This window comes from Lithobates pipiens, unplaced genomic scaffold (genome assembly GCF_037356315.1).
Source record: "Lithobates pipiens isolate NorthernLeopardFrog02 unplaced genomic scaffold, aLitPip1_a1.2 Scaffold_8, whole genome shotgun sequence".
Classification (NCBI taxonomy): Eukaryota; Metazoa; Chordata; class Amphibia; order Anura; family Ranidae; genus Lithobates; species Lithobates pipiens.
This window is the reverse complement of record NW_027507903.1, coordinates 127,902,727-127,929,998: the sequence shown is the minus strand read 5'-3', so window position 1 is coordinate 127,929,998 and position 27,272 is coordinate 127,902,727. Positions and strand designations below refer to the sequence as shown.

The window sequence follows — 27,272 nt, the reverse complement described above, 5'->3', positions numbered from 1 at the left end:
CCTTCATAATCCCGGGTTAGCGGGCGCGTACCTGCGGTATTGATGTCCGCCGGTGACCCGCGATCGCGATGAGGAGAGGTACAACAGGGAAATGTAAACAAGGCATTTCCCTGTTCTGCCTAGTGACATGACCAGAATCTACTGTTCCCTGTCAGCAGGAGCAGTGATCTCTGTCATGGCCTAGGTAGCCCACCCCCTACAGTTAAAACACTCTGAGGGAACACATTTAAATCTGATCGCCCCTAGTGTTTAACCCCTTCCCTGCCAGTGACATTTACACAGTAATCAGTGGCTATTTTTAGCTCTGATTGCTTTATAAATGTCAATGGTCCCAAAATAGTGGCAAAAGTGTCCAATCTGTCCGCCGCAATCCAGATGAAAATCAGATCGCCGCCATTACTAATAATAAAAAAATATATATAATAAAAATGCCATAAATCTATCCCCTATTTTGTAGACACTATAACTTTTGCGCAAACCAATCAATATACACCACTTTTTTTTTTTTTTACCAACAATATGTAGAAGAATACATATTGGCCTAAACTGAGAAAGAAAATATTTTTTTAATATTTATTTTTGGGGGATATTTATTATAGCAAAAAGTAAAACAATATAGCTTTTTTTTTTTCAAAATTGTGAGGCTTTATTTATTTATAGCGCAAAAAATAAAAACCGCAGAGGTGATCAAATACCACCAAAAGAAATCTCTATTTGTGAGAAAAAAAGAACGCAAATTTCGGGTACAACATTGCACAACCCTGCAATTGTCAGTTAAAGTGACGCAGTGCCAAATTGTAAAAAGCGCTCTGGTGTGGAAGTGAGTAAAATCTTTCAGGGCTGAAGTGGTTAAATGAGCCTCATTCTTTTTTTTTTTTATCAAGGTTAAGAAATTAAAATAATCAAAAAACACAGATTGTTTTAAAGTCAGATTCTTTTCTGCATGGGTATGGCATCAAAGGCTCCTAAGCTGAAGATAACTGCATTCCAAGAGTCTACAAACATTATAGCAAACACTGCTGCATCACATCACCCTCTGAAATTACCTTCTGCTCCTTGCACTGGCCTACAGACATTTTCTTTTTGATGCCAGTCTGTGCTTGCTGTGATCCCACATTGTATTCTCATTATTGCATTTTATCATGCCAACAAAGTGCAAATTTATTTTTTGTTTGTGTCTGCTCTGCCTAATAGTAGGTAGTAAAATGCTATTTAACATCTCAGTCACAGTTAATGAAATATAGTGGGTAGTATTCTGAATTACTATAACATAATATAAATTATTAGTGGCGATAATCAGAAGGCATACGATAGATTCCAACTTTTAATGATATGCTTTTCCAAGCTCTTTTCTCAAACCTCATACATCTTTGTGGGTTGCTCATCTTAATACTTGAATTTATGTTTAATAAAAAAGAAAAAAAAAATCATGAACTGGCATTAAGTGTTTGTAGCCCTTAAAAAAAAAAAAAGAAAAGAAATGAAAAAGAAGGGAGATCCTGTTCCCTCATAGCAGGTTAAACAGCACAGTGCTTGTACTGTCTAACTTGCCCCCCTGGAAGCTGTAAAAAGCTTGGCTGATCCTGTCTGGTTTTGCCCTCCCCCCTGTAAGCTGACCATGGTTTATCATGGCTGCTGAGCCCTGAAACCGTGGTCAGTGCTGCTGTTAGTAGAAAAGGGCACTTTTAAAAAAATCACTGCCAGCAACTCTCTTAAGTAGCAATATTATACTGTATATGCTTGTGTTAAAAACTAAGCTTCCAAATACCTTTTTGGATGCATCTTCAGGCCGGTCATATGACTCCTGGGCTACAGTGGGAGGGGCTGAGTGGCCACATGACCTCCCTGGGTGATGTCAGAGGGAGATCTCGGCCCCTCCCACTGTAGCCCAGGATTGGAGGTGTACAGCAGTTGGGAGTCATGTGACCGGCCTGAAGATACATGCAAAAAAGGCATTTAGAGGCTTAGTTTTTAACAAAAACTTATACAGTACATTTTGACTGGATACAAGTGAGGGTCTAGAAGTTAGGGTTACAAACACCTTAAAGCCAATGCATTTTCTTTCTCCTGAAAGGCTACTGTGACCATGGAACCCATTATTTGAGAAAGTAAGAAGAAAGAGTTAAATGAAAACTGCACTTTAAAGTCTGATGGAACAAACTGGACAATTTTCAGTGCAGTCTCATTAAAAATGTAATGGCAATTTCAATCTGCAGGCATTTATGATCCTCTTAGGCCTCATGTACACTAGGTGTTTTTACAGTTGCTGTTTTGGGCATCAGACTTTTATTTTTTATTTTTTTAACTGCCCCTCAACTCCCCTGCATGTTATCCTTTGTGTTTATGCACACATAGGCTTTTAGCAGCATTGTTTGGCAGGGGCATTTAGTGGCAGAAAAGAAACCCCTCTGCCAGCTCATTCTGGAGCAGCAGTGTTTTGGCAGAAAAATGCTGACAGCTTCTAAACTCTGCTTAATGCTGGTTTACAGCGTTAGCAAAGTTTTTTCTTTTATGAAGCAAAGGCTGCTGGCGTCCTTAACCAGCGATAAGCTGGTTGCTAAGGAGGGGGCCGGGAAGCAAGCCGCCGCATCCTTGACAAAGGATGAGTCATGTAAAAAAAAAAAAAAAAAATTGTCAGCAATACAAAAATTTAAGAAAAAATGTAAGAAATGTAAGAAAAATGGCATGGGCCCCCCCAAATTGGGTCTGGTATGGATTGTAAGGTGAACCCCACGCCAAAATTTTAAAAAACGGCATCCCCCCCCCCCCTTAAAGCCATACCAGACTCTTAGTTCCAAGTATGGATTTAGAGGAAAAAAAAAAATATATATTAGACCCTATCTGAGCATGCAGCCTGGCAGATGAGCAAGCGCACCCTCAGTCGGTGACATCACAAGGGGCGGTGCTACCAGGTGGCCACGCCCCTTCGTTATTTAAGAACTGTCAGACGGCGGAGCCAGCAGACAACAAGAGCCTTCATCGGGACCAAAGGTTTTATTTTTTGGGTCAGCATTGGTGGCGGGTGTCTTGATTGACGACAGATCTACAGCCGGGAACATTTTTGATTTTTTAACAAAGGAATTGTCAAAAACTTGTGTTGTATTTTTACTTTTTTTGTGAAAGTACCCCTACTCATTCACATGGGGGGGGGCAGGAGCTTCCATTCTTCCAGATTTGGATAAACCCCCTTGCCCGTAGACCCCCCACAACCCCATTGCTTGCTCGTCTCGTCCATCCCATCCTGGTCTGCCAGGCTGCATGCAAGGATTAGGGTCTGGTATGGATTTTGGTGTAGGGATTTCCCTCAAATTCTGTCTGGTGTGGATTTGGGGGGGGGGGGGCACATGCTGTTTTTTTCACATTTTTGTACTTCCGGCAATGTAATTTTTTTTACATTTAGCGGTTAGTGCGGAACCCGCTTCTTAACAACCAGCTATTCACTCATTGTTAGGGATGCCAAAGGTCTCACTCCTTAGCGCTATAGCTCTTAAAACATAGCTTGCACACCAAGCTAAACACTGGCAGAAAAAACGCCAAAACGTTAGCGTTTTTTTTTGTCCAGCATTTTTACAGTCTTTTTTTTAGCTTTCTAGTATGCATGAAGCCTTAAATGCCCAGAAGTTACTTTGTTACATGATATCACTGGGAGGTGATGTGCATCCTTTGTGTAAAAACAGTTGTGTATACCTCCAGACACTCTTAACCTTATATTCGGTCACTTTAGGAAAAAATTCCAGCTCAAAATAAATATTCCATATATCGCTTCAGTATTACTGCTTCTGTCCCTTTACCAATCTTTCCATTAGTTCACATTTAAAAATGTTAGATTTTCAATGAGATTTTAAATGGAAATACATCCCGAGCATAAGGATATTGTTGAAGTATTGGCTATAATCCATTCCACAGTGCAAGGCATTGTGTTTCTCTCATTGTTGCACAAGCCGATGTTCCAATTTCTCCTCATCATAACATAATGGACCCGCTCTGTAAAGAGGCTCTTCTTCTTCATACCAGCGATTAACATTAAAGTCAGGGAAGAAAAAGGAGATTTCACGGCGGGCTGAGTCTACGGAATCTAGAAGGGAAGACCATTTAAACAATGAACAAATTAGGAAGAAAAATAAAATTTACATTTAGTGTATCGATGGTCAAAAATATTGATTTCAACATTGTATTTGATTTACATCTAGCCTATTCTATTTATCTGAATGATTTTGAAAACATACTTTTCTGTGACACATACCCACTATGCCCTGTGATAATGCACTGCAGTGTCAGAGGTCACAGATCCTGCCTTCTTTCTTAGCTATAGAAGTGCTGAGAAGAGGAGTTCCAGAAGGCGGAGTCAGTACAGGAATCGCTGCTTGCAGGCAGCAAGGTACCATGCGATATGTAGTCCTTAGGAATCAAAAGTAAACAAAAACAATTATCAAACTGCAAAGCATTCAGGGAATCCAGGAAGTTATGGAAAGGGATGGGCAGCAATCACAGCATGAAAAGAGTCAAAGCTGATAAGACATCATCTCTTGTGATCCATAGCTCCAGGATGTCTTTGGCCAGCAGAGAGCTCATACCCACAGCTGGAGCTTTGTGGTCATGTGAAAACTAGAAATGGGAATGCAACATTTCACAGGTAACCTATCCTTCTTCCACTTTAAAGCGGGACTGTACTGCGGAAAAAAAAATATTAAAAGCCAGCAGCTACAAATACTACAGCTGCTGACTTTTAATAAATGGACACTCACCTGTCCCAGGGACCAGCGATGCCGGCAGCCGAGGCCTATCGATCGCTCGGCTCTCGGCTGCTGCCGCCACCATTCTAGGTGAGGGAATCAGGAAGTGAAGCGAATCGGCTTCACTTCCCGGTTCCCTACTGCACATGCGCGAGTCGCGCAGCGCAATAGGAATTGTCCACGCCGTCTCTGGGACCCGTGTGTTTCCCAGCAGACAGCGCGACAGGACAGGAAATGGCATAGACTCCCACGGGAGTCTATGCCCGGAAGTGGGTGTAAATACCTGTCTTTGACAGGTATCTGCACCCCCCTCCCCCCTGAAAGGTGGCAATTGTGACACCGGAGGGGGGGGGGGGTTCTGATCAGCGGAAGTTCCACTTTAGGGCGGAACCCCGATTTAAGTTCACAAAGACACTGACAGTGAAGTGGGCAAGTAACTTAACCAGCAAAAAGAGAGAAAGGGTTTAGGACTTTGAGTGAAGCATGCAGCTAGAGAGCAAGGAGGCACTAAAGGTTATCAAAATTCATTTTATTCCATAAATACAACATACAATACATTACTGGAACAGAGATACATTGAGACCCGCAAGCCATCTCAAGTTGAGTTGCATAATTTATAATATGCAATATAAATACGGAAACAAAAGATACAATTGTATATGACGTCCCATACAATAGTGATAAAATAGTCACTGACTGTAAACATAAGGTAACAGCATTGTTGGCTCAAACAACTGGATGTATAACCATGATTGTAGCATCTATAGCTCAACACGTTTTGTGACTAACTTTCACTCATCAGGAGCAGACGCTGTAGGGATGTCTAAAAAAATTGAAAGGTGAACAGCGAGTAAACTGAACACACATAAGATGGGGAAGGGGGAATGATGGAACATTCACCCATACTTACAGGTCAACAATGAACGTGGAGTGCGGCGGTGGATGCCAAACCTCCACTTGGCATCCACCACCGCATTCCATTGTTCTCTGAGGAAACAATGGATATTGTGGAACGCGTCTTCTGATTGGCCGACGCGTCACTTCCGGTATACGGAGCTTGCGCTCCACGCTAAAACACACTTCCGGTTCCGGTTCTCGGACTCTCCGGACGCTAGAAGGCACTGATACTGCCTATTGCCATCATCTGGACATCCACGAGGCGGCATTTTCTACAAAAACTAGGCTGCTACACTGAAGCCTCTGCTGCTGAACATCTATAATGGCCGTTCCAGCTATTTATCATCTCCGCTCCTCCGGATAGAAGTGGCTGTGATTACCCTCCCCTCCGTTACATTTTATGCCTGACTACAATGTCATTTTGTGAGTAGCCATTTATTTGGCTGTGTGATTTTATCAGATTAAATATCATTTACCTTATATACTACACTTAGTTTGGCGCACTTCTTGTCTTTTCTACAAATGACTTGAGGTAGGCCATGGGGCTGATTTACAAAACGGTTTGCATCATGAGTTGTGGCGCACGCCGATGCGCAGCGGCCGTTTTCGTATTCACAAAGCATTTACACCTGTAACACAGCGCAATTCCCTATTTACTATTATCATGCCGGTGCACGGGAGGCGGCGATCGGTGCGCCGCTATAGACATGGCGCACGCATTAGTCAACTCAGAATTAAAAGAAGGTGGAAGTGCCAATATTATGGGGGTGATGCGAGGAAGTATAGTTATAACTGTCCAAGTAACAAATATGCCCAAAATAGAATGGAAAAGTAACTTTCTCTGAACAAGCTTGCTGCTCCTGCAAATTCACTTGAAACTGCGCGAGGTAAATTTATGCACTGCGCATGTGGAAGCAGCATTTGCGCAGTTCAAGTGCTTTGGTTCACTGCACCGACAAAATCTTAGTAAATGTCAAGCCACGTAGTTGAATTTGCATAAGTTGAACCTCTCAACTTGACTTTTTTTACGCTGGTTCACTTCTATGGCTTTTAAGGCTACGTGCATACAGGTCATGTTAGCATTAAGAAAAAAAAAAAAATAAAAAAAAAGTGTGGGGGTCCCCCGAAATGCCATACCAGGCCCTTGATTTTAAGGGGAACCCCGCACAAAAAAAAAAATAAAGGCGTGGGGGTCCCCCTCAAAAACCATACCAGACCCTCATCCGAGCGTGCAACCTGGCAGGCCGCAGGAAAAGATGGGGGACGAGAGAGCGCCCCCCCCCCCTCCTGAACCGTACCAGGCCACATGCCCTCAACATTGGGAAGAAACTGAAGGATGAAGAAAGGAAGAAGAACCGAAGAAGATGGAAAGAAGAAGACTTTAATAAAGTAATTGTCAAAAACTGGCTCTTGTCATTTTTAACACTTTTGTCACTTTTTCGGTGAAATGGTAGGGGTACTTTTGTACCCCCTTACCATTTCACACGGGGGGGAATCTAAGGGTCCCCTTGTTAAAGGGAGCTTCCAGATTCCGATAAGCCCCCTACCCGCAGACCCCCTCAACCACCAGCCAGGGTTGTGGGGATGAGGCCCTTGTCCTCTTCAACATGGGGACAAGGTGCTTTGGGAGGGTACTCCAAAGCACCCTCCCAATGTTGAGGGCGTGTGGCCTGGTACGGTTCAGGAGGGGGGGTGCTCTCGCCCCCCCTCTTTTCTTGCAGCCTGCTAGGTTGTGTGCTCGGATAAGGGTCTGGTATGTATTTTGAGGGAGACCCCAGGCCATTTTTTTTTGGCCTGGTGTTCCCCTTAAAAGCCATACCAGACCTAAAGGGCCTGGTATGGATTTTGAGGGGGACCCCCACTTAATTTTTTTTTTTAAATTAAAGTCGCCTAGCCTGGGGGCGACTTAAAGTCGTGTTGTAAGTCACCCCAAGTCGCACTGGAAGTCGTGTTGCCCCTGTGTGAATGGACTGTTAACGATACGGCGTGTGCTATTATCAATGGCATATTATTATAGCATGCGCCGGCATATTATCTGTTGCGCTTATGCATGTGCCGGTTCACACGCTCAATTAATAATTTATCTGGAGCACAAATTAAGGTTTGAACTGGCGCAGCGCATTCATCATAGTAAATTACCCCCAATGAGTGTAGTGTTGGAAACAAGTGTCAGCTATGGGAAGGAGAGGAAAACATCAAGTATACATGGAAGACAATTACATATATGTTTGAAAAATACTTTTAAAGATGATTATATGCACATGATAAAGCTGAAATGTAGGCAAAACACTTGCTTACTGGGCATGTTTACCCCCTTTCCTGCCCTGGTCAATTTTTAGCGCTGTAACAACCTGAATGACAATTGCGCAGTCATTCATGCAACACTACTATTTTTTTACAAACAAAAAAAAGACAGAAAATTTGGAAAACAACAAACTTTTTTTTAGTTTCTGTTATAAAATTTAGCAAAAAAGTTTTTTTTTTTCCTTCATCGATAGGGTTCTTTCACACGGGCGGTCTGCCCGGAGGACTCTGCTTTGCTTAGCAGGGGATCGCTCTGCTGATCCCCGTTGAGCAGGTGGATGACAGGTCAGTCTCTGCCTACTGTGCCGAGACGGACCCGTCAGAGTCACGCTCTCTTTGATGGGGAGATCATATAAAAGTGGACTGCCTGTGTTTTTTCATCCGATCTGCCAGTCGGATGGAAAATAGGGTCACATCAGTCTGGATTACATGGACAGGATTGGATCGGATAGCAGCAGGTGTCAGCGAACATGTCACCACTGACATCCTCCGCTCCATAGGCCATAGACTACAAGCATTGAACTTATTCTCTCTGGAGAGGAGATGCTTGAGAGGGGATATGATAGCAATGTACAAATACCTTTTCCGTGAAAGGGCATTTAAAAAGACACGTGGGCATTCATTGAAATGAAAAGATAAGCGACTTACAGTGGTGTGAAAAAGTGTTTGCCCCCTTCCTCATTTCCTGTTCCTTTGCATGTTTGTCACACTTAAGTGTTTCGGAACATCAAACCAATTTAAACAATAGTCAAGGACAACACAAGTAAACACAAAATGCAATTTGTAGATGAAGGTGTTTATTATTAAAGGTGAAAAAAAATCCAAACCATCATGGCCCTGTGTGAAAAAGTGATTGCCCCCCTTGTTAAAACATACTATAACTGTGGTTGTCCACACCTGAGTTCAATTTCTCTAGCCACACCCAGGCCTGATTATTGCCACACCTGTTCACAATCAAGGCATCACTTAAATAGGAGCTGCTTGACACAGTAAGGTCCACCAGAAGATCCTTAAAGGCTACACATCATGCCGAGACCCAAAGAAATTCAGGAACAATTGAGAAAGAAAGTAATTGAGATCTATCAGTCTGGAAAGGGTTATAAAGCCATTTCCAAAGCTTTGGGAATCCAGCGAACCACAGTGAGCCATTATCCACAAATGGCGAAGACATGGAACAGTGGTGAACCTTCCCAGGAGTGGCCGGCCGCCCAAAATTACCCCAAGAGCGCAGCGACGACTCATCCAAGAGGTCACAAAAGACCCCACAACAACGTCCAAGGAACTGCAGGCCTCACTTGCCTCAGTTAAGGTCAGCGTTCATGCCTCCACCATCAGGAAAAGACTGGGCAAAAATGGCCTGCATGGCAGAGTTCCAAGGAGAAAACCACTGCTGAGCAAAAAGAACATCAAAGCTCGTCTCAATTTCTCCACAACACATCTTGATGATCCCCAAGACTTTTGGGACAACATTCTGTGGACCGATGAGACAAAAGTGGAACTCTTTGGAAGGTGTGTGTCCAAGTATATCTGGCGTAGAAGGAACACTGCATTTCATAAAAAGAACATTATACCAACAGTAAAATATGGTGGTGGTAGTGTGATGGTCTGGGGCTGTTTTACTGCTTCAGGACCTGGAAGACTTGCCGTGATAAAAGGAACTATGAATTCTGCTGTCTACCAAGAGATCCTGAAGGAGAATGTCCGACCATCTGTTCGTGTACTCAAGCTGAAACGAACTTGGGTTCTGCAGCAGGACAATGATCCTAAACACACCAGCAAGTCCACCACCGAATGGCTGAAGAAAAACAAAATGAAGACTTTGGAGTGGCCTAGCCAAAGTCCTGACCTGAATCCTATTGAGATGTTGTGGTATGACCTTAAAAAGGCCGTTCATGCTCGAAAACCCTCTAATGTAACTGAATTAGGACAATTCTGCAAAGATGAGTGGGCCAAAATTCCTCCAGGATGCTGTAAAAGCCTCATTGCACGTTATCGCAAACGCTTGGTTGCAGTTGTTGCTGCTAAGGGTGGCCCAACCAGTTATTAGGTTTAGGGGGCAATCACTTTTTCACACAGGGCCATGATGGTTTGGATTTTTTTTCACCTTTAATAATAAACACCTTCATTTACAAATTGCATTTTGTGTTTACTTGTGTTGTCCTTGACTATTGTTTAAATTGGTTTGATGTTCCGAAACACTTAAGTGTGACAAACATGCAAAGGAACAGGAAATGAGGAAGGGGGCAAACACTTTTTCACACCACTGTAACCATAAACTTCGTAGAGAGTTCTTTAATGACAGAGCTGTAAGAATGTGAAATTTTCTTCCACAAGCAGTGGTATCAGCAGGGAGCGTCAATAGTTTAACCACTTTCAGACCGGACCATTTTGCTGGTAAATGACCAGAGGTCTTTTTACACTTTGGCACTGCGCTGCTTTAACTGGTAATTGCGCGGTCATGCAATGTTGTACCCAAACAAAATTTGCGTCCTTTTCTTCCCACAAATAGAGCTTTCTTTTGATGGTATTTGATTGCCTCTGCGATTTTTATTTTTTGCGATATAAACGTAAAAAGACCGCAAATTTTGAAAAAAAATGATATTTTCTACTTTTTGTTATTAGAAAAATCCAATAAACTCAATTTTAGTCATACATTTAGGCCAAAATGTATTCAGCCACATGTCTTTGGTAAAAAAAAAGTCAATAATTGTATATTTATTGGTTTGCGCAAAAGTTGTCACATCTACAAACTAAGGTACGTTTTCTGGAATTTACGCAGCTTTTAGTTTACGACTGCCTATCTCATTTCTTGAGGTGCTAAAATGGCAGGGCAGTACAAAACCCCCCCAAATGACCCCATTTTGGAAAGTAGACCCCCTAAGGAAATTGATAAGAGGCATGTTGAGCCCATTGAATATTTTATTTTTTTGCCTCAAGCGATTGAATAATGACAAAAAAAAAATTTTTTTTTTTTTTTTTTACACAAAGTTGTCACTAAATGATATATTGCTCACACATGCTATGGGCGTATGTGAAATGACACCCCAAAATAAATTCTGCTGCTTCTCCTGAGTACGGGGATACCACATATGTGGGACTTTTTGGGAGCCTAGCCGCGTACGGGGCCCCGAAAACCAAGCACCGCCTTCAGGCTTTCTAAGGGCGTAAATTTTTGAGTTCACTTCTCACTACCTATTACAGTTTTGAAGGCCATAAAATGCCAAGATGGCACAAAACCCCCACAAATGACCCCATTTTAGAAAGTAGACACCCCAAGCTATTTGCTGAGAGGCATGTTGAGTTCATGGAATATTTTATATTTTGCCACAAGTTGCGGGAAAATTACAAACTTTTTTTTTTTTTTTTTTTTTTCACAAAGTTGTCACTAAATGATATATTGCTCACACATGCCATGGGCATATGTGAAATGACACCCCAAAATAAATTCTGCTGCTTCTCCTGAGTACGGGGATACCACATATGTGGGACTTTTTGGGAGCCTAGCCGCGTACGGGGCCCCGAAAACCAAGCACCGCCTTCAGGCTTTCTAAGGGCGTAAATTTTTGAGTTCACTTCTCACTACCTATTACAGTTTTGAAGGCCATAAAATGCCAAGATGGCACAAAACCCCCACAAATGACCCCATTTTAGAAAGTAGACACCCCAAGCTATTTGCTGAGAGGCATGTTGAGTCCATGGAATATTTTATATTTTGCCACAAGTTGCGGGAAAATTACAAACTTTTTTTTTTTTTTTTTCACAAAGTTGTCACTAAATGATATATTGCTCACACATGCCATGGGCATATGTGAAATGACACCCCAAAATAAATTCTGCTGCTTCTCCTGAGTACGGGGATACCACATATGTGGGACTTTTTGGGAGCCTAGCCGCGTACGGGGCCCCGAAAACCAAGCACCGCCTTCAGGCTTTCTAAGGGCGTAAATTTTTGAGTTCACTTCTCACTACCTATTACAGTTTTGAAGGCCATAAAATGCCAAGATGGCACAAAACCCCCACAAATGACCCCATTTTAGAAAGTAGACACCCCAAGCTATTTGCTGAGAGGCATGTTGAGTCCATGGAATATTTTATATTTTGCCACAAGTTGCGGGAAAATTACAAACTTTTTTTTTTTTTTTTCACAAAGTTGTCACTAAATGATATATTGCTCACGCATGCCATGGGCATATGTGAAATGACACCCCAAAATAAATTCTGCTGCTTCTCCTGAGTACGGGGATACCACATATGTGGGACTTTTTGGGAGCCTAGCCGCGTACGGGGCCCCGAAAACCAAGCACCGCCTTCAGGCTTTCTAAGGGCGTTACAGTTTTGAAGGCCATAAAATGCCAAGATGGCACAAACCCCCCCCCAAATGACCCCATTTTGGAAAGTAGACACCCCTAAATTTAGGGGTACACTAGTGAGACTAGGTAATAAATGGCGGGTGCCCTGAAACTATAAAAAAATAACTAACCAACCAGCGTCACCTGTAACAGTTATATGGTGATCACTGGTGAAAGGGTTAACTAGGGGGCAATCAGGGGGCTTTATGCGGTAGTATATGGGGGTCCCTGGCGCTATAAAAAGCTGCGGCGAACCTAAATACCTACCTGCCTAACTAGCGTCACCTGTGACACTAATACAGCGATCAGAAAAACGATCGCTTATTAGGCTGGGTTCACACTGGAGCGATGCGGGAACGCCACGAATGCGCGGCGGGTTCCCGCATCGCATGCCTCCCGGCGGCAGTTCACACTGCCCTATGCGAACTGCTGGGAGTGTCAGTGAAATGTTACTGACACCCCCAGATCAGTTCGCATATCGCAGTGCGAGCTGCAAACTCGGATCGCATGGTGTGAACACCCATGCGATCCGATTCTGCTGCGGGCCAAAAAAAGGGTCCCGTGCGAATTTGCGGCGGGTGCGGCGAATGGCTGAACTCGAATCGCACAGAGATCGGATGTGATTTGCACTGCAGTGCGGTGCGAATCACATCCGTTCTCAAACCGCTGCAATGTGAACCCAGCCTTAGTGACACTGGCGACGGGGGGTGATCACGGGGTTAAACCTTTATTGGGGGGGTTAGGGGGGTACCTTAGAACTAAAGGGGGCTAACCCTAACTGCCCTAACAGTTATTAGTCACAAATGACACCCGCCGGGTGATCAGGGGGTTAAACTTTTATTAGGTAATAAATGGCGGGTGCCCTGAAACTATAAAAAAATAACTAACCAACCAGCGTCACCTGTAACAGTTATATGGTGATCACAGGTGAAAGGGTTAACTAGGGGGCAATCAGGGGGCTTTATGCGGTAGTATATGGGGGTCCCTGGCGCTATAAAAAGCTGCGGCGAACCTAAATACCTACCTGCCTAACTAGCGTCACCTGTGACACTAATACGGCGATCAGAAAAATGATCGCTTATTAGGCTGGGTTCACACTGGAGCGATGCGGAAACGCCGCGAATCCGCGGCGGGTTCCCGCATCGCATGCCTCCCGGCGGCAGTTCACACTGCCCTATGCGAACTGCTGGGAGTGTCAGTGAAATGTTACTGACACCCCCAGATCAGTTCGCATATCGCAGTGCGATCTGCAAACTCGGATCGCATGGTGTGAACACCCATGCGATCCGATTCTGCTGCGGGCCAAAAAAAGGGTCCCGTGCGAATTTGCGGCGGGTGCGGCGGGTGTGGCGGGTGCGGCGAATGGCTGAACTCGAATCGCACAGAGATCGGATGTGATTTGCACTGCAGTGCGGTGCGAATCACATTCGTTCTCATAAACCGCTGCAATGTGAACCCAGCCTTAGTGACACTGGCGACGGGGGGTGATCACGGGGTTAAACCTTTATTGGGGGGGTTAGGGGGGTACATTAGAACTAAAGGGGGCTAACTCTAACTGCCCTAACAGTTATTACAGTCACAAATGACACCAATGCAAAAAAAAAAAAAAAAAAAAATGACATTGGTGTCACTGTGACTGGGGGGCAGGGGTAATTGGGGGGGTGATCGGGGGGTAAAGGGGGGGTGTGAGTGTGCCTGGCATGTTCTACTGTGTGTGTAGAGTGTTGGTGCAACTCACCGATCCGCTCTCCTCCGTGTCGGAACGAAAAATACCGACACGGAGGAGAGAATACATCACTTCCTCTCCTGTGTTTACATTACAGGAGAGGAAGTGATGTCACGGGGGATTTCCATTCGTCGAGAGCGATCGCGAGGGGGTGGCCATGAATGAATGGCCGCCCCCTCATCCCGGATCGCTCTCGAAGGAATGCCGACCGCCGCAGGCACCGGGGGGGGGCCTGATCGGGCCCCCCACCCGCGGGCAGGCAGGGACTTATATATACGCCCATATGCCTGCCCGTGCCATTCTGCCGACGTATATCGTCGTGCGGCGGTCGGCAAGTGGTTAAAAAAAACGATTAAATGGGCACCTTAACGATCACAACATACAGGGATATACAATGTACTAATGACAAAAACACAAGCACACTCGCACATCACAGGTTGAACTGGTGTCTTTTTTTTTCAGCCTAACCATCTGTGAATGGAGGCTCTGATCAGGTCCATCTGAAAAACTGACAGGCGGTCCTAATCGAAAAGCCAGTGTGAAAGGGGCCATAGGATCCAAAAGGACACAGTGATCACAGAGCGCACTGGAGGGGGCAAGGGAGGGGCATGGTTCTGGAAGGATGTCCATGGACACCCTCCCAGAACAACAGAGCTGTGCTGTAGCTGTCTTTTGGCTATAGCGTGGTAAGGAAGTGGTTAAAAGAGAAGTATGGGTTTAAAAAATAAACATTTATACTCAGGTGGGTGCAGTATTGGTCTGATGCTGCATCTGTCCCGTGCTGCTTTTATGACTGAGGACTGAGTGATCAAAGGCCGCTGATCCCTTTGTTCTCAGTCTTTAGTGAGCAGAGAGGCGGTGACTCTCTGCTCTGCCCCTCCAGCGCACACTGGAGTGCTGGGCAGTGGAGGGGGTGGGAGCGGCTGGCTCAGTCTCCCAGTGGGTTACTGAGATGCTGAGCCAGCTGCTGGTCCAGGCATCTGTGTGGATCCCCACTGTAAGGTCAAGATCGATCTAGAGCCCAGACCGGCTGAGTGACATCAGTTTAGCCCGCTGCTGGCTGAAAATGGGTCACAGGAGTGCAAAACGAACTGCACTCTCCTGATCTCCAGAAGTAGTACAGCCAAAATAGCTTTGGCTATACTTCTTTAACTCTTTGCAGCATAACAAGATGACATCAATGACCAATTTATTATTTGTAAACAGAACTCAGAAGTGTCTCACCTGATCCATGAGTGGTGTTACGAGTGTCGGTAAGTCCCAATTCTCCACGGACAGTTTCTGGAGCATCAAGTCTTGCTCTAAAGACCTTTGTTGGACCCATAAGCCTCCTCCACAACTGGACAGCATCATCATGTGCTAGGATGTATGCCCGCATTGGGCCACTGCATGGAAATTAGAAGAGTCAGATGTTATAATTTTCATGGTCTTCATCAATCCGTTTCAGCAGAAAACTCTGCATGTTCGGTATTTTTTGAATGAAATTAAGAATCAACACCAAGTTAAAATTTGACTTATAATCACAGTAAGTAACTGAGGTATCACTATTACTATTTACACAACAAACAACACAATCTCCTGCACTTGGGGGCTTGGTCTATGAAAGTGTGGTGCAGTCAACCCTTTAGGTTTTAAATGGAATGTCACAAATCTTGCTGCCCTCCTCAGAACAATGGGTATCCTTGAAGCTGAAACATACAGAAAAGAAAGGAGGGTGCACCGACCGTTACATCGCTATGGCTCTGATGAAGAGGGTCCTCCCTCGTAACGCACAAGCCGCTTTGCCATGCTGTCTGGTCCTCCGTAACATCTGGTCCAGGTTTCAGATTTTAGAGACACGGTTTTATTTGTTGATGTACTGACATTCGTTTTTTTCACGATTCTATGCGAGTATGACCATTGGTGTTACCCTTTAATAATTTTTTTCTTTGGTAATGCACAAGGTCAGTGTGCCCTCCTTTCTTTTCTATATGTTTCAGCTTCAAGGATACCACTGCTATTTACCACAGATGATCAAACAATCATGTGGCTGTATCTTAATACATAGCATGCAGACATGGTTAGGAGGTTCAGCTCTTAATCAGGCAATATAATGGGGGAGATGCATGATGCACATGGTTGATTGCTGATGCAGCAGTTCTGTTGACAAAAAAAACCTGGTTAATGAGAAAAGACTGGTCAGACTTGTTCTAGCTGAGAGGTCCACATCTGCTCAGCAGTGGAGTGCAGAGGGGCATGCTAAACATTAAAGTGTATTGTTGTTGACACTTTTACAGGGTACTAGAAAGGACACCAGATAAACTGGCCACTCTGTATATATAAAGTAAATGAAAATACATACAAAAACGTTACCATGCAAGAAAACTTTTAAAGTACAAATGATGATGTAAGCATCAAAAGTAAGATTAGTACACATCTGAAAAGCAAGCACCCTACACAGGGCTGTAGCAGAACTTTATTCCTGTCTACCCCCAGTGAATTACTGATGCGGCTCTGCCAAGATCCTATGCAAATAATAAATTCTGAAAGTATCTGCATAGAGCTAAACAACGTGTAAAGAATGCGCATTTTACCTTGACATGAATTCCACCAATCGTTGATAAAAGAATCGCCCTTAATGAAAAAAAAATATATATAAATATATAGATTATATACACAATAGATGTATATATGCTCTGATAAAGAACAAGGACATTGGGCATATCAGCATGAACAGAAATGCAAAGGAAGAATATAGTCTAAATTAAAGTGGTTGTAAATCCTTACATGCTGTATAACCAGTGAAGTGACTGGCCTCAGGTGATACATATACAGGAGAGTATAGAAAAAAGGGGATGGAGAGCTGAAGTTGCACATGCTCAGTCAGGCGTACTCAGAGCTGATTCGATGGAAGGGACAAACCCCCCCCCCCCCTCCACACAGCACACATTAACAGAGCAGAGGTTGTCAATTTGCTGGAGCTCCCTCCCCATCACCTTTTTTTCTCTTGGTGTCAGGAAAACTTGTCAGACATGATTCATGCAGATAGCAGCAGAAAAAAAGTGACGCTTAGTGCTCTTAATTGAAACAAGTACACACTATGGAGGGGTATACTTTGTTCATATTTAATGTCTGAGGTTTACAAGCACTTTAACCACTTCAATACTGGGCACTTTCACGCCCTTCCTGCCCAGTCCAATTTTCAGCTTTCAGCACTGACGCATTTTGAATGAAAATTGCACGGTCATGCAACACTGTACCCAAAAAAAAATTTTTCCCCACAAACAAAAAATAAAACCAATAATAAAAAAACAAAACTTTTTTTAGTTTCTGTTACAAAACTTTGCAAACAATTACATTTTCTACTTCACTGATGAAGCTGCACTGATGATAAGGCACTTATATAAGGCACTGATAAGCAGCCCTGATGGGCACTTATAGGCGGCAATGATCAGGAGGAACTGGCAGGCATCACTGGTGGGGCCAGAGTGCCATCCCAAATGGGCACTGATTGGCATCCCTGGTGGTCTCCAGTGGGCATCCTCGATGGGTCTGCGCTGATAATCACTGCGCTGATTATAAAAAAAAAAGCACATTATGCAACACTTACATGCAAATGAAGCCCACGCCGTCCCCATTGCAGGCCGCATCCATGTTTGCTCCTCATCCTTCTGGGGCTGCAGACTTCGGCTATGTGACTGGCCGGAGCCACCAGTCATGACACTTGCTCCTGAGGAAACGCCATGGGCAGCCGTTCCTTCAGAGCGAATGCTCCAATGACATCATCAGCACAGTATGCAGTAAATATTTCCTAAATGCCGCATGTTTAGGAGATATTTACAGTACCTATAGGTAAGCCTTATTCTAGGCTTACCTATAGGTACAAGTACTGCAGGGAGGTTTACAACCACTTTAAATTTACAGATGACAGTTTTATGGAGCTCTGGGAGTACATCTATTGCTACACTCCTGGAGCTCTATCATTAGAGATGGTGCCTTCTCAAACGCTGCATCTCTGCCTGCCCCTCCCCTCTGCTGTCCATTTACAGGAGCCTTTGTATTTTGTGAATGAGTTCTATAAACGTGTAGATTTACACACCTCTGCCAAACTACACAAGAAGATCACTCTAATACTCCTTAGTTCAGCTTTGTCACCTCCCTGCTAACTGGACAAAGGCATTGATGCTAATGCATTGTTCAGTGTGCGATGTGTATGACATCTAGGTGCTAAATATAATTGGTAGATCAATTTTCTGCCAGGCATGCAAAAGTGATTGGGTGGCTCCAGTCGCTACTGCATCCGTGAGTTTGTTTTACCAGTTCACCGTTTGGATGTACCACTCATGTCCAATGAGCTGAACTACTTAAAATATCCATAGATCTTTATAGGGCTTGACCAATTCATTTCAAATATCGCAAAGCAGAATTCAGAAACATGATTTTGTAATGCGTCAAAAGCACAACTCTTTAACCAGCATATGAAGGACACCTTTAGAGGTATGTGTACTTTACTACCAGTGGTAATTTCATAGTGTTAATTTTTAAGTAAATCTGTGGGGAGAACATTAAACTGCTACTTTTGTTCAAAAGTAGGCACCTCAGGGTGGTAGCATGCCAATTGTATTTCTTTCCAGGCTGCCTGTCCTGCAATCATTAAAGTCCAGTTCATTTCAATATACACACATCAGTCAGCTTTTATAGATGCCGGCCCTGACCCACCACCTGCACCTTCCTGTACTGCATTATTGACTCAACACCATTATGAGTGTCCTCACTAAATAATACCAGAGGCAGCAACCACAGATGGGGGGTATTGCATGAAGCCCCTTTCACAAGAGCAGACTGGTTAAGTCTGCCTGTCAATTTTTCAGTTGAACCGAATCGGACCCTCCAATCTCCTCTATGGATCGGCGGTTGTAAACAGATGTGTTATTGTCGAGCTGCCAGGGCACACTGCAAGAAATGCAAGCTGGTCTGCCGGCACCTGGAAGTGCTTACTGTTGATTTTACAGTAAATGGCATTTTATTAGGTTAAAGTGGAACATTAGGTAAACCACTAAATACACAGTTCAGATATGCTGTATATCAGTGGTCATCAACCCTGTCCTCAGGGCCCACTAACAGGCCAGTTTTGCAAGATGAAATATAACTGAAAAAAAAACTGAAATAATCGCAGGTGATATCACAGGCCCCATCAGATGTGCCAATCAGTGCCCCAATAATAAAGTCTGCCAGTGCCCAGCAGCAACACCTGTCAGTACCTCATCAGTGCTGCCTGTCAGTGAATGGAATACTTGTATAGCGCACAATGCGAACTGAATCGCCCCTGTCAGTGGCCATCACAGCTCCCTGTCAGTGGGCATTAGTGCCACCTATCAGTGCCCATCAATTCTACCTATCATTGCCACCTCATCGGTACCAGTCAGCGAAGGGGAAAACAAAATTTTCATGACAGAAACTAAGAAATTCTTTGTAAAAAAAAAAAAAAAAAAAAAAAAAAAAAAAAAAAAAAGAAGAAGGATGTTGGTCTTTTTTAGTTTGTTTAGCAAAAAATAAAAACCCCAGAGATGATATACCACAAAAGAAAGCTCTATTTGTGGGAAGAAGAAAATTGTAAAAAATTTAGTTTAGGTACAGTGTTGCATGACCGCGCAATTGTCATTCCTAGGCAGGAAGGGGCAAAAGTGGCTGGTACTGAAGTGGTTAAATTCCCTTTCACAAAAAGGCTTTATCCCTATTGTGGGGTCACCAGTACGGTATTTGTACATTGAACTCATATCCAAGCATCTCCTCTCCAGAGAGAAAAAGGTTCAGCGCGTGTAACCTTTCCTCATAACTACGGTCCTCCATCTACTAGGACCCCCGTGTCCTTTTCCATCCTAGATTCCCCCAGAGGTTCTCCCCCTAGTGAGTAGATTGCATTCATATTTTTGCCACCCAAATGCATTCATTTTAGATCTTTCTACATTAAACCTCATTTATCATGTAGTTGCCCACCCCATTAATTTGTACAGATCTTCCTGCAAGGTTCCCACATCTTGTGGAGAAGTTATTGCCCTGCTTAGCTTAGTATCATCTGCAAATACTAAGATTGAGCCGTTTATCCCATCCTCCAGGTCGTTTATGAATAAATTAAATAGGATTGGTCCCAGGACAGAACCCTATGGTTCCCCACTTTCCCCCCCGGACTGATCTGAGTATTCCCATTCATCACTACCCTCTGAACTCACCCCTGTAGTCAGTTTTCAATTCATGTACTCACCCTATGGTCCATGCCAACGGACCTTACTTTGTACAGTAAACCTTTAAAGGCAACTATATCAAATGCTTTTCCAAAATCCAGATACACTACGTCTACAGGCCTTCCTTTATCTAGATGGCAGCTCACCTCCTCATAGAAGGCTAATAGATTGGTTTGGCAAAAACGATTCTTCATGAAATCATGCTGATTACTGCTAATGATACTGTTGTCATTACTAAAAATCTTGTATATAGTCCCATATCATCCTCTCCAAGAGCTTGCATACAATTAATGTCAGGTTAACTGGTCCGTAATTCCCAGGAATGTTTCTTGGCCCTTTTTTAAATATTAGTGCTACATTGGCTTTTCTCCAATCAGTAGACTGTTCGTAGGTCTTTCCTGACATTTTCTTAGTCGCATCCTACAGCAAAAGCCATGGTCCACAGAGAGCTTTCAAAGCATCAGCGGGATCTTATTGTTAAAAGGTATCAGTCAGGAGAAGGATACAAAAGAATTTCCAAGGCATTAGATATACCATGAAACACAGTGAAGACAGTGATCAAGTGGAGAAAATATGGCACAATGGTGACATTACCAAGAACTGGACTTCCCTCCAAAATGTATGAAAAGACAAGAATAAAACTGGGTCAGGGAGGCTACCAAGAGGCCTAAAGCAACATTAAAGGAGCTGCAGAAATATATGGCAAGTACTGGCTGTGTGGTAAACGCATCTGAGATCTAAAAGCATTCGGGAAAAATGTGTTATGGTCTGATGAAACCAAGGATTAACTTTTGGCCATAATTCCAAAAGACATTTTTGGCACAAAAACAACACTGTACATCGCCAAAAGAACACCATATCCACCGTGAAGCATTACGTTTTGGGGCTGTTTTTCTTTAGCTGGAACAGGGGCCTTAGTCAAAGCAGAGGAAATTATGAACAGTTCCAAATACCAGTCAATATTGGCACAAAACCTTCAGGCTTCTGCTAGAAAGCTGAACATGAAGAAGAACTTCATCTTTCAGCACGACAACGACCCAAAGCATACATCTAAAACCAACAAAGAATGGATTCACCAAAAGAAGATTAAAGTTTTGGAATGTCCCAGCCAGAGCCCAGACTTGAATCCGATTGAAAATCTGTGGGATGATCTGAAGAGGGCTGTGCACAGGAGATGCCCTTGCAATCTCACAGATTTGGAGTGTTTCTGTAAAGAGTGGGCAAATGTTGCCAAGTCAAGATGTGCCATGCTAATAGACTCATACCTAAAAAGACTGAGGGCTGTAACACAATCAAAAGGTGCTTTAACAAAGTATTAGTTTAAGGGTGTGCACACTTATGCAACCATATTATTTTAGTATATTTATTTTTACTTCCCTCCATCTAAAAGATTTTAGTTTGTTGTTCAAGTGAGATGTATAGTTTATAGGTCACATTAAAAAAGGTGGAAAAAGTTTTGAAATGATTTATTGTTGTCTCATTTTTTTATATCACAAAAACCTGACATTTTAACAAGGGTGTGTAGACTTTTTATATACACTATATGTGGCTTAAAGTGTTACTAAACCCACAACAGTTAAATCAGTATGTTTATGCAGTAAAGCATGCTTGTCATACTCACTGTGGAACCTAAGGGGTTAATCCTCTGCATTGTGTAAAAAGGCTGTTTGATCCTGTCTTCTCTGATCCTCCCCTTCCTCCACTGTCCCCAAACCATCTCCGGACAGTACAGAGGCTAAGGGACAAGCTGCACAGTCTCAGTTTGGTATGTATTGCTAGAGTTTTTTTTTTCTTGGGGAGAGTGCATGTGATTAACATGCAGCCAATCAGCACTGGCCAGACAGAGGGTCAGGGGTCCTGCAGCCTCATAGGACAATTGTGGGAGAATGAAAACTCCTACAAGCTTTAACCAGACACTGGTAGAAGTCACAAGACAGCTCTAACATCTGATGAAAAAAGGTATTTACTAAAACTATTGCATTTTCATGTTCATGTTCTGAGTACTGTGGGAGACCAAATATAGTGATTGCAGGGTCCTGAGTTTAGTAACAATTTAATAGTTTAACATTTAAAGTATTATCAAGCTACAGTTGTACTGTATGATTCATTAATTACATATAGATGCCAAATGTTGACAGAATTTGTTTGCTGATACATATAAATGTTTGATATAATCCAAAAGAGAGCAGCACTCGCAGTTCTTGAGAGGTGAATACACAGGGGAGATTTTCAGGACTAGCGTGTGCCTCAAAATAAAATCTTCACTGTGCGCTCATCTCTCAAGACCCGCGAGTGCTGCTCTCTCTTTTGGATTATATGAACTACAGCCTTTTCTGCGCACCGGGGGCCCATTTTTTATTTGTAATATGTGTGCAATGTTACCAATGAATTATAATGTTTAATATAAAACAAATTTGATTATATATTATTTCTACAGATATTTCTTATTATATTTCCAGCTCGCCGATCACACTAATGTTCTGCAAGCTGTAGATCAGAAAATTTTTTCATGGGCTTCCCAAGATCTCATATTAGATCTCAAGATCTAATATCAAAAAGGCTGCTCTCATAATAATAATAATAATAATAATAATAATAATAATAATAATAATAAATAGTTATAAAAAAAGGTATTTTTTTTAATACTTAGAACCTAAGGTGTGTTTCAATAAGGGGACAAAATGAAAGCTTTCTGCACAACACATTTTTAAATATAATCAAATACATGTTTTATCCTCAGAAATAATAATACTTACCGGCGTGTTCATGGTAGAAATTCTGTGAATCATTAATCCGCCAATTAAGTTCCTTACTTCTTACAATGAGGAAATGGTTATTCAGAATCTTCTGATGTACAGCCTATTAAGAATGATAAAAAAAAATAAAAATCCTGTTAGGCTTACTGGTAATGGTATTTCCACAAATCTTCCAGGACAGCTACTTGAGAGATGATTGGCTCCGTCCTCTACAGGAAACACAATTTAGAAGGCCCCTCCCTCTCCTCTGACCCTCAGTTGTTTGAAGATCACGTAAACCTCCACCAAAAGTGTACCAGGCAGAGGAAATAACAGAATCTAACTAAACACCACCACCAGGTAAAGTAAGGAGACCAAAGAATAGGGTGGGAAAATAGAGGCTTTCCTGGAAGATTTGTGGAAATACCATTACGGTAAGTCTAATGGGGGTTTTCCCCCCTCATCTTCCAGGACAGCTACTTGAGAGGATAAGTAAGATTCTATACTTTAGGGAAGGACGACGGCCTAAAGTACTTTCCTTCCCAAGGAGAGGTCCTAGTTGGAGGGTATCTGGACTCTATAATGCTTGATAAATGCAGGAGAGAAGGACCAGACAACAGCTTTAGATATCTCTCCCATGATGAGGCCAAAGATCTAGTCGAATGAGCTCTAACTCTGGTAGGAGGGGTGTGACCTGATGCTCTGTAAGCTTCAAATTGCTTCCCTAATCCATCTGGAGATGGAACCCTTGCTTTGGTCCCCTTCTTGGGGTCACTAAACAACACTAAAAGCTGTGAGGATCTTCTAAACTCCCTAGACCTTTCTAGATAATGTAGAAGACATCTTTTTACATCCAAAAAAACTAAACCTTTCCTCTTCCGCATTTCTGGGGGAGGAACAAAAACTAGGAAGAACTACCTCCTGGGACCTGTGAAAGCTGGAAGAGACTTCGGGCAAATACAAGGTCCTTACAGGAAAGGGACTCTAAATCAGAAATTCTTCTCCCTGATGTTATGGCCAACAGAAAGGTAATATTTAAAGTAATCAATTTCAGAGAGGCCTCATGTAATGGCTCAAAGGGAGCTTTGGTCAGAGCATTGACAATGAATGACAGATCCCAGGGAGAAATCTGTTTAACAACCTTGGGTAAACTTCTAGCTCTGGCTGAAAGAAACCTCTTGACCAAAGGGTCCTCAGCTTGTCTTCTCTCTAAACAGAGACAGGACAGCCACGTGAACTCTAAGGCCGCGTACACACGCGGGGACTGTTCGCCCAACTTTGTCCGCTGAACAGTGTTTCGGCGGACAGTCCGCTCGTGTGTGGGCTTTCAGCGGACAGTTTTAGCGAACAGTCCTCTGAACAAGGTTTTTCGGAATTTCCGTAAAACTGTCCGCTGAAACTTTGTTTCAGCGAACAGTCCCCTCGTGTGTAGGCTTGTTCGTCAAACTAAGTTCCGCGCATGCTCAGAAAGGATTTACACGCCGAAAGTTATAATGCAGTGTATAGGACGTCGTATTTTTCGTCCCATCGTACGTGCCGTTCACGTCATCGCGCACGGTTTCAGCAAACTGTTCGTCCGTCGTGTGTGGCCATGTCCGTCCATGCTAATTTTGAGCGGACTGTTTGCCGAAACTGTTTGACGGACAAAGTTGGACGAACAGTCCCCGCGTGTGTACGCGGCCTTAGGGTGCTGACAGAAAGTCCTTTCCCCAATCTAGGCAGTAGAAAAAAAAACAACTCCTGTTTTCTTCTGCTGGGGGGGAAAAAAAAAAAAGTCTTCCAAACTTTTCCATAGATCTTCCTGTATTGAAGTTAAGGACTCCGGAATCCTCAAATGAGAGATCTGACTTTTTAGATACTTGTGACATAGGAGCGTCTAACCTAGGACATTTCAAAAACACCTCCTCAAAAATCAGAATGAAAGGGAAATCTTCTCTTATGTCCTATAGACTGGAACAACCTTCTTTCAGGTTCTTTCCATTCAGAAAGGATCATGTCCTTGAGTGAGTGATGTACTGGAAACGACTTAGGTTTATGTCCCTGTAAGCCTCTGTACATCTTATCCTGAACAGACTGTGCTTGCTGAGGCATCTCGATCTGTTCAGAGGTATATATTGACTTTAAAGCCCCATACACACTATCAGTTTTTCTTCTGAGTTTTTCCTTCAGATTTACCAAAACCATGTAGTAGAAGGGCCTGCCTGATTGCATACAAATTGAAACTCCTAAGGTTTAACCTCATATTATATGGTTTTGGTAAATCTGAAGGAAAAACTCAGCAGAAAAACCAATAGTATGTATGGGGCTTAATAGTTTGTCAATGTCTTCAACTGGAAAAAGAGAAGGAGGATAAAAACAAGAAATATATAGGAAGTATCGTATATATTTTGAATCCAGATTAAATGGGACTGCTTTTTATGTTATATTATACTATCTTTTACATTGCTATTCATATTGTTTTTCAGGATAATGGGAATTAACAATAAGGTATGATGTGTAGCTGTTATGCATTATCAGAACAAGTGAGGAGTAATGTAATGGTATGACAGCCACTGGTGATGTCAGTTTTATACTTTGAGACTAATATTATGGTTTGAGCAAGATATAGTACAGAAAGAATGAATGATGCATTTTAGACATTTTAGTTATTTCAGATCACTCTGTTGTTATGTATAGAGCAAGTGCTTTGCAGTATACCGTTGAGTAGCATAACAGAGGTGGGAGAGAACCCAGACCGCTGACGTCCATGATTGCGTTGACGGTGCGGTCCAGCCTCATACACCATCCAGTATACTGCTTAGCAATGGAGTAGAGGTGGGTGGAAACTCAGACCGTTGACGCCGGGGATGACGGGCGGTCCCGCCTCACATGTTATTTAAACCAGTAGTCGCATAGCGTGGCCACGCCCTCTGAAGACGTAATCACTACAAAACGCATCAGCGCATGACCACATGACCTGTCAGCACGATACAGCTTGGCGTCCATCATTTTTTGCTTAGAATAAAGATCACGATTCTCTCACATTATACAAAAAAAAAAAAAAAAAATGGGCTAACATTACTGGGTTTTTTTCCCAATTCATTTAAGTAATTTTTTTCTCAAAAAAATGCATTTGAAAGACCGCTGCGCAAATACAGTGTGACATAAAATATTGTAACCACCACCATTTTATTCTCTGGTGTCTCTAATAAATTTTTTTTATATATATATATCTGCCCTGCGTTTGGATAAGCAGCGTATCCACATTGCATCCACGATGAGTTGATTAAGACATCAGCGTACGGATATGCAACGTGTCACTTCCGGGTCTGGCAGAAGTGCATCAGACCCCATCTTGATACACTCAATGCGGGGAAATCAGGAGGATGCTTACTCTCCACATTTCCAGGCAAATGCTAGATATGTGTAATGGAAGTTGCCACTGCTAAGACAACACAAGGCAAGTAATCCATATCAACACAGGGGGGCCCTTTTTAGTCTACTGAAGTAGAGACATATCACAGACATGGTCACAACCTGTCTGGGTATCACAAAAAACAAAAGGGGGGGGGGGGGTCAACCAACTATGGTTACCAGACCTACAAAAAAAAAAAAAAAAAAATAACAAACATTACAGTGTGTAATCCTGGAGGGCCTGGAAACACAAAACAACTGCGGATCAGGAGAGGGAGGGGCCTTTCAAATTGTGTCTGATTTGTATTTCCTGTAGAGAGCAGAGCCAATCATCTCTCAACTAGCTGTCCTGGAAGATGGGGGGGGGGGGGGGGGGTATTTCAGTCCAAAACAATCAATGCAATTGTGCTCTTTACTTGAGGAAAAAAAAAAAAAACTTTTTTACTGGAGGACAACCAATAGAAATGTTGAGAAGACAAGAAAGCCCAATATCTCTCCAAATTCTTCAGTGTGATTTGCATATTTTACCCATTTTAGCTTGTGTGACTGGTATGCCATCCCAGTATCTGAAATATGAAACTGAAATATGAAACTGCCAGAACTGGAATATTATAAACATCCCAATAGATCATCTTCCCACTCTTTAATTTCAGCAAACAGGGATTGCACACCAACTGGCGGCCGGTTTGGTGTACAGCAGATACAAGAAACAAATGCCCCTTTATTTTTGGAGGATCTTCCTTGTTTGTTTTGTATCTTTCTATCCAACAGTTGCATGATAAGAAAGCAAACATTCTTACTTGACATATAATTGGATGGGCCACAGCATCAGGTTTAATGACAGCTAAAGTGAGCTGAAGAGAGCGAGTCCAGCGCAATGTGGACATGATCCCATTCATGAAGGAAGGCACTAT

At 42.9% G+C, this 27,272-nt stretch overlaps 1 protein-coding gene and 1 long non-coding RNA gene across 3 annotated transcripts in view; both read right to left on the bottom strand.

Annotated features, from left to right (window-relative positions):
• Positions 1-1,311: 1,311 nt before the first annotated feature.
• Positions 1,312-27,272, bottom strand: part of LOC143962110 (uncharacterized) — a 767,356-nt gene continuing 741,395 nt past the window's right edge. Inside the window, exon 2 of the long non-coding RNA XR_013270631.1 lies at positions 1,312-1,711. This is a non-coding gene — a long non-coding RNA (uncharacterized LOC143962110). The remainder of the gene's footprint in view (positions 1,712-27,272) is intronic.
• NME6 (NME/NM23 nucleoside diphosphate kinase 6) lies at positions 1,312-27,272 on the bottom strand. 2 transcript variants are annotated; one of them, XR_013270629.1, is made up of 6 exons: positions 27,159-27,272; positions 22,987-23,089; positions 16,583-16,622; positions 15,234-15,394; positions 4,244-4,398; positions 3,938-4,075 (listed from the first exon to the last, which is right to left on the bottom strand). XR_013270629.1 is itself a non-coding variant. In XM_077471435.1 (5 exons), the coding sequence occupies exons 1-5, from the start codon at positions 27,255-27,257 to the stop codon at positions 3,927-3,929; spliced, it is 552 nt and encodes a 183-aa protein (XP_077327561.1). In that variant the 5' UTR covers positions 27,258-27,272; the 3' UTR covers positions 1,312-3,926. The 2 variants fall into 2 exon arrangements, 1 of the variants encoding a protein (XP_077327561.1); XM_077471435.1 differs by lacking the exon at positions 4,244-4,398 and having other exon boundaries at positions 1,312-4,075.

Coding starts and splice junctions, on each gene's coding strand:
- NME6 (XM_077471435.1), bottom strand. CDS start 27,257: ATGAATGGGATCATGTCCACATTGCGCTGGACTCGCTCTCTTCAGCTC. Junction 15,395..16,582: donor TTGGTGGAATTCATGTCAAG/GTAAAATGCGCA, acceptor ATTTCCATGCAG/TGGCCCAATGCGGGCATACA. Junction 4,076..15,233: donor TAACACCACTCATGGATCAG/GTGAGACACTTC, acceptor CTTCCCTTCTAG/ATTCCGTAGACTCAGCCCGC.